Source organism: Neovison vison, chromosome X, assembly GCF_020171115.1.
Source record: "Neovison vison isolate M4711 chromosome X, ASM_NN_V1, whole genome shotgun sequence".
NCBI lineage: Eukaryota > Metazoa > Chordata > Mammalia > Carnivora > Mustelidae > Neogale > Neogale vison.
The window spans coordinates 121691430-121708242 of NC_058105.1; the positions used below are offsets into that span (position 1 = coordinate 121691430).

Here is a 16813-nt window from a genome sequence, read left to right on the forward strand (position 1 = left end):
TTTTCTTCGACTCTGGAAAAAAAGGCAAACACACCGTAAATTTGACTACAACTCTTTTTCTGATCTCATGGCTCACTACCCAGTACAGGCCCCTCCAGTTAGCCCACCCAGCTAGAGGACAATGTGAAGAAAAAAGCAAGGGCACCCTGTCCTTTTCTGTGGGACCAGGATCTGTACGTGGGGCGTGTAGCTCTCCGCAGCACACTTTCTCAGCAACCTCGCCTTGGTGCGTTTCGGTGCGGAGTGTCTGTTTGCCCGTAGCCGGCTCTCACCCCGCACGTCCGGTGCTGAGCGCAAGAGCCATGGGGCCTGGATCGGAAAGTCTCAAATATGTTGAAAAGGAAATCGGAGGAACCGGGGATGTAGATTTTGCAGGGCAGATGAGGAAAGGGAGCGGGCGAGAAGGGTTGGCCACCTCCACTGTGGAGAAGGAGGATCTGTACCCCGGGTGACCTGCACTAAGGCAGGCCTAGAACGAGAACCGGAGGTGCGCTACTGCGCACGTGCTCACGCAGACAGCGGGCTGGGCCTAGAGGTCTGCATTTTGGTCTTGACATACACTTAATTTTCCCGCTGACTCCGCAGTTGATGAGTTACTCAAAATAAGTATTCACTTGTAGGCCTTCCGGGAATTGATTTTTAAGATCTTGGCACTGCCCTGATTTTAAGATAAGCACACAAGGTGCTTCCAACGTCTGCGTTAGTTACAATTCCTCCCAAAATGGTAAAGGAAAAACAAGACAAAACAACCCTCTCCTGTTTCATTTTTGCTTTTTCTTAACAATAACTTTGGCCGTTTTTTTTTTCAGTTCATTGTGTTTGTATACTAACTTTTCTTCAGCCTCTTACTCTTAAGCATACTAGTAGAGCATGCTTCCAGGTCTGATGGCTCTGACAGCAGAATGAGTATTAATCCGAATAACCCTCTCCCCTTTGACAGCACAGACCGTCTAACTGCCTAGCAGCTTGCTTTGCCTTCTGACATGCTCACTAGCCATCACGCTCGCCCTTCTTTTCCAGATCCACTTCCTCATGATACTGTCTTCTAACTGGGCTTACTTAAAGGATGCAAGCAAAATGCAGGCTTACCAGGATGTCAAAGCAAAGGAAGAACAGGAACTGCAAGATATCCAGTCTCGGTCAAAAGAACAACTCAATTCGTACACATAAATGTTTGCCAGAGCGTTACGGCCGACGCGTTGACAGCTCTGCCCACTGCCGAGACAGCTGCTCTGCAGTACAGATGTGTACCCCACCAAACAGCCTATCCACTTCACTGTCTGGCTCCAGCTGCTGGGATGTATTTCTAGGAACACCTTCCAGCAGGTCAATCTTTTTCTTTAGAGCAGATGTTGGGAGGTTTCATGTTAGCCATTTTAAAAGGCAACACTTTGACAAAAGGATGGTTGATCTTTCTGAAATTGGTGGCATGTTCAGGTTTATCGGTAGAGCGATCCTACCAGGACAGGCGATGGGGACATGGCCTGTTCCTTGAGAGGGACCAAGGCTGTGCCGGCATCAAGGAACGTGACCATCAATTCACATACGCCATCTGTCCACCAGTCACTTCATCTATAGGGAACAAAATGGAATGGGGTGGGGGGGGAGTTCCATTTCTGACAGCTGACATTTATTAAACTTTGGCTCAAAGATAATGTGATTCTTAACAATTGACTTTTTAAAAATTAGCTGCCTTCCCTACCCCTTGAGTCCAGCCTACATTAATCTCCTGACCCAATCAGAAATCTATTTTTCAATAATGCTAAAAGGAGCTGCTATAATTCTGCTACACCTGCCCCCAAAGAAGCTGGATTCTGACTCCTTGACAAGCTTTCCAGAATCAATTTTATAATAGATTTCCTTTAAATAAAATGGCCCAGTTGTCATTCTAAAGAAGAAATAAATGGGAAATAAATGTCAGCTCTGCCTTAATGAGTATTTGTTTTAAATTTCTAGGAACTTATTTTACAACAGAAGGCCCCAAATCCTTCACAGACTTTTGTTCCACCAATGTTTTTCTTAATTAAGAAGTGTTACCTTATTAAAATGACCACCATTCGCAACCATTTCTATGTGGTCTGAATAGCAAGTTTACAGTTTCATACCAACTATCTAAAACCTAATTACAAGTAGACCACAGACCTCCTTCTACTTTTATAGACTTGAATACTTAAGTGATTTAAATTAGGGTTGGTATTTATTTCATTTTTAAAAATCTTTCCTGGAATAATAAAAGTTCGATGTTCAACATAAAAAAAGAAAAAAAAAAAACAAAAAAACACCTGCTTGAGTTTAAGCCATTTTCAAAAGAAACTTGCCTTCTAAATCATTGTGTTCCAGAACATTAAGTGATTATAGGTACTGGATATTAGTGACGGTAAACTTTGTGTTGTTCTTTATGAAATGATACATATAACTGTTGGGTGCATCAGTGCTTTTTAAAAGGGGCTGCATAATATAGGGTTAACTATGTATATTCATGTTAAGAATTAACTTGTGGTTTGGCTGTTTCCTGGATTTTAAAACATATACATGTGCAGAAATGTATTAAAATGAAAGGAAGCATACCTTTATCAAGATGCTATTAAAATTGAACATCAAGTATAGTATTTCATTTGGATTCTTTCTGTTGTTGTTGTTAATGCCTAAAAATGCCTATTTGGATCTTGACTTTTTTTCTTTTAACTGGGAGAAGCTCTCTTCCGTGTAGAACAGTTGTTCCAGAATAGCTTGTTTTGTTTTCCTGTTGCATGACAGACTTAAATATTTTTTTTCCAGCAGTGGAGGTGCTGTTAGAGTCCAGTGTTCTAGAACAGGCAGTGTCTCAAGCCTAATTTTACTTTTCTAATTCTGGTAGCTACTACCAGGAATTTTTGAAAGTTTTTTGTTTAAGTAGTCTAATATTTTTTATGTAAAGAGCATTAAATTTTGCTATGTATAAATTTTTGTAACCTAACAGTGAATCAATATTTTCTATCAGTGCCAAGGGCTTCCTGTAGTTCTATTCAAGTGTTACAATAAATATTTGTAGATAATAGTCAATACTTGTGTATGCTTATTTTAAAGATCTATTTAGGTGGAAACAGTTGTGGATGTACTAAGAGTAATGCAATAAAGGTATAGCTTCACTCACTTGCCTTTTTACCATACATAAATACTCTTCCTTCTCTGGCTGCAGTACGGTGTCATTTTTCAACAGTATGCATGATCAAGATTTCACATGTGTATGGAAATCGTGTTTCTAGGAGGATGCCGCCCCATCGCTATAGTTGCGTGAAGTATACAAATTTTCTGACTAGCGTCGGCAAATAAAAGCAATTATACATATGGGATTAACACAAAGCTTAAGTGGGAAAGTAAAAACAATGCTGAACCTTCCCGAGGGACCATGTTCCACTGGCTCCTTTGTGAACCCAAGGTAGAAAAGATCTAGATCTGGGGGCGGGGGGACACCACCACTCTCGATCTAACAGTTAACTCTCAAAAGCAGCAGAGCTAAGTTTGTTACTTGGGATCTTGTTTTACTGTCCGTTTGCTTACCTGTTAGCATGATCAGGCACTGGGATTTTCCATCATCTGCAGTTTCTGAGTAAGGACCACCAGCCCTCGTCACTTACTGAGCCACGGCTGTTGCTGAGATGCCACCTCGGGATCCTTGGCAGAAGAACAATCGGGACCCCAATTAGTATGCTCTTTGCCACACTACTTAAAATCTTCTGCTTTTGTAGCATTCTATGCAGCTGTTTAAGTTACATAATAAACGGAGTATGTCTAGATGAGAGCACATGCAGTGTCTTGACAGTAATCGGGCCACAGAGCCCAGGAACCTCTAGAAGGCGGAGTGGCAACCATTCATTCCTCTAACTCTGCCTTGTGAACTCTGACTTCCAAATCGGGAAAAAGATGAAAACAAAGTCACAATTTAAGTTCATTAAAAAATGACAAGATTCCACAGTAAAAAACTTGAAAAAAGCCCCTTCAGGGCTTTTTAATGCTAGGATAGTCCTACTATTAGAAGATGTAAAAGAGACGATCCCCTTGTTAGTATCTTCTCCTAAAGCACGACCTCTTGCTCTAGCCAGGGCAGGGCCCATCTGCTCTCAGATGTTTGTGCAAAATCGCAAAATGAGTATTAGGATGCATAAAACTACAGAGGGTTTTGAGGAAACAAAAACACAGTTAAGTCAGGTTGGGCCAAGAACATCCTTTTTCCAACCTGTGCCCCAGCCTTCCTCACAATACTGGAACTTGACCCACCTGGAGAAGGTGTGAACAGAGATGCGTTCGGGGGGTCTCGTCTGGGGGGAGCGGGCCGGGGACTTCTCGCATCACACGTCACGCATCCATAGCCTTCTAGAGGATGCAGCCACCTAAAAAGTACATAAGAAGCGTCTGATCTTTAAATGGGATCTGTCCTGATGTGGAATGTTAAGAATACTGCTTAGAATTTAAGTTGACTGAAAAACGAAGCTATCAAACTCCAAGCTCTAAAACAATATACAATGAGTTACTTATACGAGGTCTTTGAAAATACAAGGTGGGGAAGAACTGAGTCGTATCCAAACGTGTTAAGAAGTGAGCTGAGGGTTCTGGCCCAAGACGGGGACACTGGAGTCCCTTGAACTCCTCCCCAGAACACAGCACGTGCACCACTACACACGGATTTTTTTTTCCCCCCAAAGATTTATTTATTTGACAGAGAGAAATCACAAGTAGACGGAGAGGCAAACAGAGAGAGAGAGAGAGGGAAGCAGGCCCCCTGCTGAGCAGAGAGCCCGATGCGGGACTCGATCCCAGGACCCTGAGATCATGACCTGAGCCGAAGGCAGCGGCTTAACCCACTGAGCCACCCAGGCGCCCCCTGGATTCATTTTTGATGGTAAAAAAATCCAACTGGCTGAGCTACTCTTCTACACACTGAAATGGGCAGGAAAAGCTAAGCCAAGCCCTCACCATAAACCCCAACCCTGACACGATGCCACACAATCAGTCGGAAGCTGCCAACCCCAAGGTTCCCCCCCGAACAGATCGGACCCCACATTTAGTGCCTCAAGTTTTAACACAGAGATGGGCCCCTAAAATGGCTTTATTTTTTTTTTAAAGGATTTTATTCATTCCTTTGAGAGAGACAGAGACAGAGCACAAGCAGGGGGAGAGGGGGAGGGAGAAAGAGACTCCCCGCCATGCTGGAGTCAGACATGGGGCTCGATCCTAGGACCTGGAGATCATGACCTGAGCCAAAGCAGATGCTCAACCCTCTGAGCCCCCCAGGCATTCTGAAACATCTCTTTTAAGCCATCAGGGCTTAAAGCCATGAGCCCAGGCCCAGAAGACTAACAAGGAAATGGTGCTTAACCAGCCCTAGAGGACTCTCTCTTGATCTTTCCCTGAAAAGGTTCTGTTTGCATATATTAAAAACTGTTGTCTCAGAGTCCAGCTTCTATATTTAGCACATATCTAGGGGCTGCCTGCTAAGCCACCAGAGAACAGGGAAGCCAGCAGATGCCTCCTCTGTCCACTCCCCTCTAGCCCACTCCAAAGCGCCTGTATCTCCCCGGAAGGAGCTTATACACATTGGGCCTTAGTTTCTGTGGCTGCCTCCCAACATATCCCTGGAGCAGCCTTGACAGCCCATGCTGCTTGCACTCAGTTCACAGGACTGCAGGAAAAAAGAAAAAAAAGAGAAAAAGCGGTTTTTAAAGGGCGCAGGAGCAACACTCCCCCAACCCCCCAACCTCCTTGGCCAAGTTCAGAGGAACTCGGCCTAGGGAAGATGGGAAAAACACCCATCTCACAGTTGACCTCAGAAAGAGGCGTACCTTCCATACTTTCCCAGTGGCTGAGAGTCTGGCTTCTACTCAGACTGCATGTGTGTGTGCTGTGATCTTCCCCGCAGGGACACTACGTAGTCTTGACAAACACTCAACTAGCAGCAAACACCAAGAACAAAACAATTGTCTTAGACGGTCACAAAAATTTAAGCAACCAAGAGCCTGGGCCAGCCCGACTGAGGAGGTTCACCTCCTACCCAGGACACTCTAGCCTAGGCTAGGTGCCCGGTCACAGGCTAGAAGTCAACACAGCATGAAGGAAAACGAAGAGACGGTGGAGTGTGGTCTCAACAAAAGTCAAACTCCAAACCAAACCGTAATGAAATAGAAAGAAGTGACTCACCCAAGAGTGCGAAGTAAGCTCTACAGATGCTCCCGGTGGTCAGAGCCACGCGAACAAACCAAAAATCTCAACAATGAGAAAATTAAGTATCGACTCATACAACTGAAGAACACAGGAACAGCTGAAAAATTCGGTAGATGGGTCAACAGCTGACTAGATCAAACAGAAGGATCCTCAAACTTGGAAAACAGGCCAGTGGAGTTCATCCTGTCAGAGAGTCAGGAAGCCAGAAGGGTTCCAGAAAGTACCAATCTAAAGAAATGCACACGGACACAGTGTAACTGAAGTGGCCAAAGTAAAGAATCCTAAAGCAGGAAGAGAAAACCTTGCAACATACAAAGGAAACCCTGTAAGACTACCAACAGATTTGTCAGCAAAAACTTGACGGTCTATTCAAATTGGTAAGAAGAAACTGCCAACCAGGAATAATACCACACTCACAAAGTTGTCCTTCAGAACCGAAGGATAGTTTACCAGACAAGAGCTAAAGGAGGTCATGACCCACTACACCAGCTTTACATGTTAAAGGGAGTTCTTCAAGCTGAGATGGAAAGATGCTAATTAGCAACAGGAAACCCTATCAAAGTATAAAACTCACTCATAAAGGTAAACATACAGTTAAATTCAGAATACTCTAATGTCTTAACAGTGTTGGGTAAACCACAACTCTAGTGTGAAGATTAAGAGACAAAAGTACTAAAAATTAACTATAATTTGCAAATGAATATCAAAAAAAAAGTGGAAGCAATGTATAAATGTAAAGCTTCTGTAGACATTCAAACATAAGTTGTTATGAGCTAAAACTAGACTATTTACAGGGGCGCCTGGGTGGCTCAGTCAGTCAAACATCTGACTATTTCGGCTCATGTCATGATCTCCAGTTGTGGGACTGCTTGAGATCGTCTCCCTCTTCCTCTGCCCAGCCCCCTGCTCACCTACTCTCTAATAAATATATCTTTACAAAAAAAAAAAGAAAGAAAGAAAAGAAAAGACCATGTTACATACCTTGTATGTAAGCTCCATGGTAATCACAAAACAAAAGTCTGTAGTACATACACAAACGATGAAACCCAGCACCTGGGCAGCTCAGTCAGTTAGGTGTCTGCCTTCAACTCAGGTCATGATCCCAGGGTCCTAGGATTAAGCCCCGTGTTAGGCTCTCTGTTCAGTGGAGAGCCTGCTTTTCCCTCTCCCTGCCACTCCCCTTGGTACACTCTATCAAATAAATAAGTACATTCTTAAATGAAGATGAGCCCCCAAGCATACCACTACTGAAAATCATCAAAATACAAAGGAAGAGAAAGAAACAAAGGAATTGCAGAACTACCAGAAAACAACATGGTGATTGTAATCTTGTACCTATCAATAATTACTTTAAATATCAAAGAACTCGGTTCCCCCAATCAAAAGACACAGTGGCTAAATGGATTAAAAAAAAAAAACAAAACCAAGATCCATAAATATGCTGTCTACAAAGCACTCACTTGAGCTTTAAGGACACACGAGACTGAAAGTGAAGGGATGGAAGGAGACATTCCATGCCAACTGCCCAAACAAAGTAGGGGTAGACATACATAAATCAGAGAAAGTAGATTTTAAGCCAAAAACTAACAAGAGACAAAAGAAGTTCATCATATAATCATAAAAGGATAAATTCATCAAAAAAATACAGCATTTGTAAATATTGATGCACCCAACATCAGAACACATAAACATATAAAGCAAATATTAACAGACCTCAAGGGAGAATGAGACAGCAATATGATCGCAACAGGGGACTCGTTAACCTTAAAAATAAAACAGCCAGTTATTTTACCAGTACAATGAGCTTATTTAGGACTAGCAGAGGAACCGCAATTTGAGCCATGCAAGCTATAGGAAACCATAGGCAGAGTCTGGAGAACAAAGAAGAACCTTACAGAGAAAAAAGGAGGAAGAACAGAAGTCTTGTAGAGGGGCGCCAGAGTTCAGGGTGGTGACAGGGTTTCTCACCAGCTAGGCAACTGCCGGGCAAGGAGAAAACCTTCCTCCTGCTGAGCCCGTACAGTGACCTTCTTCCTGCCTGGGCGTCTGAAGTGAGCTGGGATAGAAAGTTCGTGTGAGAGCATCCCCTCCAGGGCGTTCGGACTCCATTCTAAATCAAGTTTCCTTCTATTTTCACATTTCTCCCTTTTGATCAAGATCCTTCTCCAAAAGCCTAACCAATCAAGAGGTGAGTTCTCTGTATTCACGGCTTCTGTCCCTGGGTGCCATGAAGGGCTTTTCCCGGTTGTCACGCCCCACATCAGAGGCAGAAAGCAGAGCAGTCACATGTCACTTCAGGCCCCATTTGAGTAAACGAGAAGATGAGGAGGGAGAACTCCCAGGCACTAACCATCCAAAGGCTCTATCCGGCCACAGCTGTACACACTAGATCAGCTCGAGGCACTGAGCCAGTGTCTCCTTACTGGGTACATCATTTCCACAAAGGTTTGACAGGCCACAGGCACAAAACCTAAAATCATAAAGTAGAATTAAAAGTAGCAGGGCAGGGGCGCCTGGGCAGCTCAGTCGTTTCAAGTCTCCAACTCCTGATTTTGGCTCGGGTCACAATCTCAGGGTCGAGATTGAACCCAGCACTGGGCTCCACGTTCAGCAGAGTCTGCTGGAGAATCTCTCTCCCGCTCTGTCTCTCCCCCTGCTCGCACTCACCCTTGAATAAAAATCTTAAGGGGCACAGCTTGCATGGAGCACTGGGTGTGGTGAAAAAATAATGAATACTGTTTTTCTGAAAATAAATAAATTGGAAAAAAAAAACCAAAAAAAAAAAAACCAAAAAAAAAATTGCTGAACAGTAAAAACAAACAAACAAACAAACAAAATCTTAAGGGGAAAAAAAGGTAGCAGAACAATTCCGAATTGTACTATGGCTCTGAACTAGGACCCTAGGCCTGAAGGTCACCACTGAACAGATCAAGGGACCATGAAGAATCAGGTAGAACTTGCTGCAACCACTGTGTTTGCTCCCCAACTTTTTACAGTTGGATTCCATCCTGTCCGGAGGCACCTACCCATGTGTTACAGGGGGGCGGGGGGGATCCGTGATTGCACAAACCCCTCCGCGTGTATCAAGTAGCTATGCAAGGGCCATCCAACTCTCCAAAACTACTTCTGCCAGTGAGTCAGGTGGTCCTTGCTGGATGGCTGCTGCTCCGTGGAGCAGACCGGCCCTCCCGAGGGCGGCCTGCCTGCAGCAGTCATGTACGGCTCCTGGAAGTTCCCATTTCGGGTGGCTCTGGAGGTTTCCTGGGGTGGACTAACGGGGAGGCTTCAGTTAAACATCCGGGTAAGGCCTGACCTCCGACTTGCCAGCTATCTAAATGCTCACACACCCATGGGAAATGCCAGCCAGTGTGAACCAAAATGGAACTGGGGGAGTACAGAGGGCCCCAGCTGAGGTCCGCTCAGTGACACATCCATTTGCTGGAACTCCCTGATTGACCTTATTTTTTTTTTTTTTAAGATTTTATTTATTAGAGAGAGAGCATGAGCGGGGACAGGGAGAGGGAGCAGCAGACTCCCCACTGCGCGGGGAGCCCGACATGGAGCTTGATCCCAGGATCCTGAGATCATGACCTGAGCCGAAGGCAGACACTTTAAGAACTGCGCCACCCAGCACCGACTGACCTTTTCAAGGCATGAATCAGAGGAACCGGCATGACATTCAGAGGGACCATCCCATCCTGAAAGGGTCTTTTCTGAAAGTCTTCCAAAGAGCAAGTAGCCCATCTGCAGCTCCCTTGCAGGGAAATGGATTGTACTGAGAGAAGGAAAAGAATGTGGGGGTGCCACTGTCATACGATGGGCAAAGGTGCAGGTGTTGGACTGACCTAGTCCAGTTACGGCCGGAGGAAGTGTGAAACAAGGAGAATCCGCACTGTAAAGAGCCTCATCCGACAGGTGACGCCCACGAATGTGCCGGTACAATCAACAGTGGCATCTGGTACTAAGACAACTGGCGACACAGAAGACGGAGGATGTCGGACATAACGAACCTGTCAGTTTCTGGACAGATTCGACAGTCACAGAGGTTTCCCTTTTTGGCAACAGGCTGGGAAATATGGGTCAGAACGTTGTCATCCCGAACAAGAGGGGAAGAAAGGAAACAAGCAGCAGCAAGAAAAAGGCATACAGGCCTGGTCTGCTCACCTTGGGAAAGCGGTCGCCTTTAGCGTCTGTTGCAGCTTCCGGAACCTTTACTTTCAGGTCACCAGACAGTGTGTGCCCACTCAGGGTTTGGCACTTGCTTAGATGGGATACCTGGATCCAAGGACATGTTCCGAGAAGTCTGCCAGCACAAGGGTTGATTAACAGTCCCTGACAGGGCCCATCCATGGGGTTGAAGTGTCTTTCTGGAGATATCTTTCTAATGACAAATGTCTCTGGCCTGCAGATGATGACAATGCTTTCATCTACCAAGAGCACACGGTGGAAGATTGTCCCACTAAAGTGCTATTATTCCCCATGGCTTTGTTTGGGCTTTTGCAAAAAAAATCCCTTTTTACCAACTGTGGATCAAAGGAAGCAGGGGACTAGGTGTACTAGACATCCTGATACAGAAAGAACAGATTCTCACTGAGCTGATGCAAATATATTGTCGTGAAAAAGGCGACTATTTAATATGAGTTCCAAAACTCTGGATAGATCAGGTAAAGAAAAAAAGATAAACAGGTGCCTGGGTGACTCAGTCATTAAGCGTCTGCCTTTGGCTCAGGTCATGATAACAGGGACCTGGGATCGAGTCCTATATTGGGCTCCCTATTCAGTGTGAAGCCTGCTTGTGTTCCCTCTCTCACTGTCTCTCTCTGTCAAATAAATAAATAAAATCTTTTTAAAAAGAAAGAGAGAAAGAAAGAAAGAAAGAAAGAAAGAGGAAGGAAGGACGGACGGACGGACGGGCGCCTGGGTGGCTCAGTGGGTTAAGCCTCTGCCATCGGCTCAGGTCATGATCTCCAGGGTCCTGGGAGCAGGGCTCTCTGCTCAGCGGGGAGCCTGCTTCCTCCTCTCTCTCTCTCTCTGCCTGCCTCTCTGCCTACCTGTGATCTCTGTCAAATAAATAAATAAAACCTTTTAAAAAAAATGCTTCAATCATCGGTACAAATTATTTTAAGTTACAGACAGCTTAAAAGGAGAAGGGGAAGCGGGGAGGATCTTTTAAATCTAGAAAAGAAAGCATTAAAGCCATTAGTTTTCCTTTAGAGTTTGAGAAATTCTTACCCAGTTCAATGTTATGGTCTTAAAGTAATTGAAAACCTGTATTCTAGAGCACCTGTCCAATTCCTTTGTCATGAATCTCTTTGAAGATGAAACACTTTTGTAGAAATGTGTCGTAAAAGCATCAGATTAAAACAACAACTGTAAAGGACAAAAGACTTAAAAATGGCCACAACTGAAGATCTGTAAGAGTTCACATACACACACCAAAGAGACCAGTGATGCAACTGACAAGTACATTTGCTTCATTTTGTGGCATACATTTATTTTAACTAGTTATTAAAGCTTTTGACAAATTAGTTACTATTAATGCTAGTATTAATGCATTTGACAAATCAGTTCCTATTTTTAAAAAATTCAATTAATTAACATACAGTGTATTACTAATTTCAGAGGTAGAGTTCAGTGATTCATCAGTTGTACAGAACACCCAGTACTCATTCCATCAAGGGCCCTTCTTAATGCCCATCCCCCAGTTACCCCAACCCTCCCCCCTCTCCCCTCCAGTAACCCTCAGTTTGTTTCCTATGGTTAAGAGTCTCTTATGTTTTTTCTACCTTCTCTATGTCTTGTTTTTTTCCCTCCCTTCCCCTATAATCCTGTTTTGTTTCCTAAATTCCATGTGAGTGAAATTGTATAACTGTCTTTCTTTGATTGACTTATTTCACTTAGCATAATACTCTCTAGTTCCATCCACATTGTTGTAAATGGCAAGATTTCATTTTTTGATGACTAATATTCTATTCTGTGTGTGTGTGTGTGTGTGTGTACACACACTCCATATCTTCTTTATCGTGACATACATTTTAAAATAATGGTGGATAGGGGCACCTGGGTGGCTCAGTGGGTTAAGCCTCTGCCTTCGGCTCGGGTCATGATCCCAGGGTCCTGGGATCGAGCCCCATATCGGGCTCACTGCTCCGCAGGGAGCCTGCTTCCCCCTCCCCCTCTGCCTGCCTCTCTGTCTTCTTGTGATCTCTGTCAAATAAATAAAATTTTTTAAAAAATGGTGGATAAAACTGTACCAGGACATACCAGAATTTTAAAGTTTCATGTAATTTTTGGAACACACATATTAACACACAACTATACAAACACAAACTAAAGAAGTCTTAGTATTCCTAATTAGACAATGCTTCCCATGTAATTTAACATATCAAATAAGCCTAGTTAGAGTAAGATCTGTTTTTATAAACAGAGAACATTTTGAGATGTTCCAGGGACCCACTAGAAAGTCTTATCATGAGTTTGAGGCCAAAAAAATTTTCATTAAAAATTTTAATTTTGAGAAGTTTGTCAAGAATAACAAAAGGTTATTACAAGGTTATTAACAAAAGAAAATTAAAAAACAATACTTAATTATCTACTTACCTAAACTGACAAAAAGATTCCAAGTATAAATATAGATCACACAGCTGCAAAAGTTGGAACTTTTTTTGAATAGAGAACACTCAGCTTTTCTAAGTAATCAACGATCTGATCAAGATAAAACAGAGGGTGAGAGACGGGCTAGATGGGTGATGGGTGCTAGGGAGGGCACCTGTGATGATGAGCACTGGCTGTGAATATATTAAGTGATGAATCATAGAATTCTACTCCTGAAACCATTTTCACATTATATGTTAACTAACTAGAATTTAAATAAAAATTTGGGAAGAAATTGTCAAAAAAAATAATAATAATAAATTAAAAAGTCAAGTGACTTCCAGAAAGGGGGAAAAAAAAAAAGATAAAACACACAACCTTTGTTTCCTAGGCAGATTAAATTAAAAGCAAAGAAACTTTGTTTACAATTTCTTATTAAGAACAGATCAAGGGGTGCCTGGGTGGCTCAGTGGGTTAAAGCCCCTGCCTTCGGCTTGGGTCATGATCCCAGGGTCCAAGGATCGAGCCTCACGTCGGGCTCTCTGCTCAGCATGGAGCCTGCTTCCTCCTCTCTCTGTCTGCCTCTCTGCCTACTTATGATCTCTTGTCTGTCAAATAAATAAATAAAATCCTTAAAAAAAAAAAGTATTAAAAAAAGAACAGATCAAGGGCGCCTGGGTGGCTTGGTGTGTTAAAGCCTCTGCCTTCGGCTTAGGTCATGATCCCAGGGTCCGGAGATCGAGCCCCGCCATCGGGCTCTGTGTTCAGCAGGAAGCCTGCTTCCTCCTCTTTCTCTGCCTGCCCCTCTGCCTACTTGTGATCTCTCTGTGTCAAATAAATGAATAAAAAAAAAAAAAAAAAAAAAAAGAACAGATCGATAACGTACCACAGTTGTTCAGCATGGTGATAGAAGTCCAAGTCTCAGCAATCAGTCAACAGAAGGAAGTAAAAGGCATCCAAATGGTCAAGAAAGAAGTAAAACTTTCACTCTTCACAGATGACATGATATTCTATGCAGAAAACCCCAAAGACTCCACAAAAAAAAAATTGCTAGAACTCATATATGAATTCAGTAAAGTCACAGGATATAAAATCAATGGGCAGATCTGTTCCATTTCTATACACCAATAATGAAGTAGCAGAAAGAGAAATCAAGGAATCAATCCCATTTACAATTGTACCAAAAACCATAACATACCTCGGAAAAAAACCTAACCAAAGAGGTTTAAGACCTGTACACTGAAAACTATAGAACACTTATGAAATAAATTGAAGATGATACAAGGAGATGAAAAGCATTCCATGCTCATGAATTGGAAGAACAAATTTTGTTAAGGTGTCTATACTACCCCTAGCGGTCTACACTTCCAACACAATCCTGATTAAAAGAACACCAGCGTTGGGCGCCTGGGTGGCTCAGTGGGTAAAGCCGCTGCCTTCGGCTCAGGTTATGATCTCAGGGTCCTGGGATTGAGCCCTGCATCGGACTCTCTGCTCAGCAGGGAGCCTGCTTCCCTCTATCTCTCTCTCTGCCTGCCTCTCTGCCTACTTGTGATCTCTCTCTGTCAAATAAATAAATAAAATCTTTAAAACAAAACAAAACAAAACACCAGCGTTTTTCACAGACCTACAACAAACAAACCTAAAATTTGTATGGAACCAGAAAAGACCCTGAATAGCCAACTAATGTTGAAAAAGAAAAGCAAAGTGGGAGGCCTCACAATCCCAGACTTCAAGCTCTATTACAAAGCTGTAATCATCGAGACAGCATGGTACTGGCACAAATACACATAGATCCATGGAACAGAACAGAGAGCCCAGAAATGGACCCTCAACTCTATAGTCAACTAATCTTTGACAAAGCAGGAAAGAATGTCCAAAGGAAAAAAGACAGTCTCTTCAACAAATGGTGTTGGGAAAATTGGACAGACACATGCAGAAGAATGAAACTGGACCATTTTCTTACACCACACGCAACAGTAAATTCAAAGACCTAAATGGGAGACAGGAAACCATCAAAATCCTAGAGGAGAAAACAAGCAGCCACCTCTCTGACCTCGGCTGCAGCAACTTATTAGACACATCTCTGGAGGCTAGGGAAACAGAAGCAAAACTGATCTATTGGGACCTCATCAAGATAAAACGCTTCTGCACAGCCAAGGAAACAGTCAACAAAACCAAAAGACAACCAACAGAATGGGAGAAGATATCTGCAAATGACATAATGGATAAAGGGCTAGTATCCAGAATCTATCAAAAACTCATCAAAATCAACACCCAAAAAATAAAATAATCCAGTTAAAAAAATGGGCAGAAGACATGAACAGACGGTTCTCCAAAAAAGACACACACAAAAGACTACGACCCATGAAGGGGTGTTCCACATCACTTGGCATCAGGGAAATGCAAGTCAAAACCGCAATGAGATACCACCTCACGCCCGTCAGAATGGCTAAAATTAACAAGTCAGGAAACAGATATTGGCGAGGCTGCGAACACTTTTGCACTGCTGGTAGGAATGCAAACTGGTAGCCACTCCAGAAAACAGTATGGAGTTTCCTCAAAAAGTTAAAAATAGAGCTACCTTATGACTCAGCAATTGCACCAGGTATTTATCCGAAGAATAAAAAATGCAGATTCGAGGGGCACATGCACCCCAATGTTTATAACAGCACTATCAACAATAGCCAAATTATGGAACGGGCCCAAATGTCTATCAATCAATGAGCAGACAACAAAGATATGGTATATGGGGGCACTGGGGTGGCTCAGTTGGTTGAGCGTCTGACTCTTGATTTCGGCTCAGGTCATGATCTCAGGTTTGTGAGATGGAGCCCTGTGTTGGGCTCCATGCTGGGTACGGGGCCTACTTAAGAGTCTCTCTCTCTTGCCCTTTGCTGCAATCCTGCCCCTCCACCTTAAAAAATAAATTGTGGTATATATACAATGAAATATTGTAGAAGAATGTAGAAGAATGAAATCTGGGACACCTGGATGGCTCAGCTGGTTAAGCAATTGCCTTCTACTCAGGTCACAATCCGGAGTTCTGGAATCGTGTCCCACATCAGGCTCCCTGCCTGGTTCTCTCTCAGACCCTCTCCCCACTCACGCTGTTCCTCTTTCTCTCTCTCTCAAATAAATAAATAAAATCTTAAAAAAAAAAAAATGAAATCTTGCCATGTGCAATGACATGGATGGAACTAGGGTGTACCATGCTAAGCGAAATCAGGGAAAGACAAATATCATATGATTTCACTCATATGCGGCATTTAAGAAACACAACAGATGAATATAGGGGAAAGGAAGGAAAAACAAGATAAAAAAACAGAGAAGGAGGCAAATCTTAAGAGACCCTTAACTGCAGGAACAAACTGAGTGTTGCTGGAGGGAATGTTGGTAGGGGGATGGGCGAAATGGATGATGGGTATTAAGGAGGGCACTGGTTGGGATGAGCCCTGGGTGTTATATGAAAGTGATGAATCACTAAATTCTATTCCTGAAACCAATACTATACTATATGTCAACTATAAATAAAAAAGAGAGAGAGACCAATAGTGTAAGAAAGCTTTTCCTTTTAACAGTCAAAACCCCACAAATGGGGCGCCTGGGTGGCTCAGTGGGTTAAAAACCTCTGCCTTCAGCTCGGGTCATGATCCCGGGGTCCTAGGTTTGAGCCCCATGTTGGGCTCTCTGCTCTGCAGGGAGCCTGCTTCCTCCTCGCTCTCTGCCTGCCTCTCTGCCTACTTGTGATCTCTGTCAAATAAATAAATAAAATCTTTTAAAAAAACCCCACAAATTGTTAACTATGTACCAGGATACTTTTGATTTTTATTTTTCAAAAGATTTATTTGAGAGAGAGAGAGAAAGAGGGTGAGCAAGTGCGCAAGGGAATGGGCGAAGGGAGAGAATATCCAAGCAGATTCCCACTGAGCATGGAGACCTATACGGGGCTTGATCTCACCAACCATGAGATTAACCCCCGAGCCAAAACCAAGAGTACAACACTAAACTGACTGAGCCA

The 16813-nt window shown here is 43.2% G+C and overlaps 1 protein-coding gene across 4 annotated transcripts in view; it reads left to right on the forward strand.

Moving 5' to 3' along the window:
• Positions 1 to 3132, forward strand: part of GPM6B (glycoprotein M6B) — a 153574-nt gene extending 150442 nt beyond the window's left edge. For 3 of the 4 annotated variants that reach the window (XM_044235932.1, XM_044235929.1, XM_044235931.1), the window contains one exon: positions 1021 to 3132. In XM_044235932.1, the coding sequence (XP_044091867.1) occupies positions 1021 to 1170 (150 nt within the window). In that variant the 3' untranslated portion in view covers positions 1171 to 3132. The remainder of the gene's footprint in view (positions 1 to 1020) is intronic. The other variant, XR_006382572.1, reaches the window with a different exon arrangement.
• Positions 3133 to 16813: the final 13681 nt, after the last annotated feature.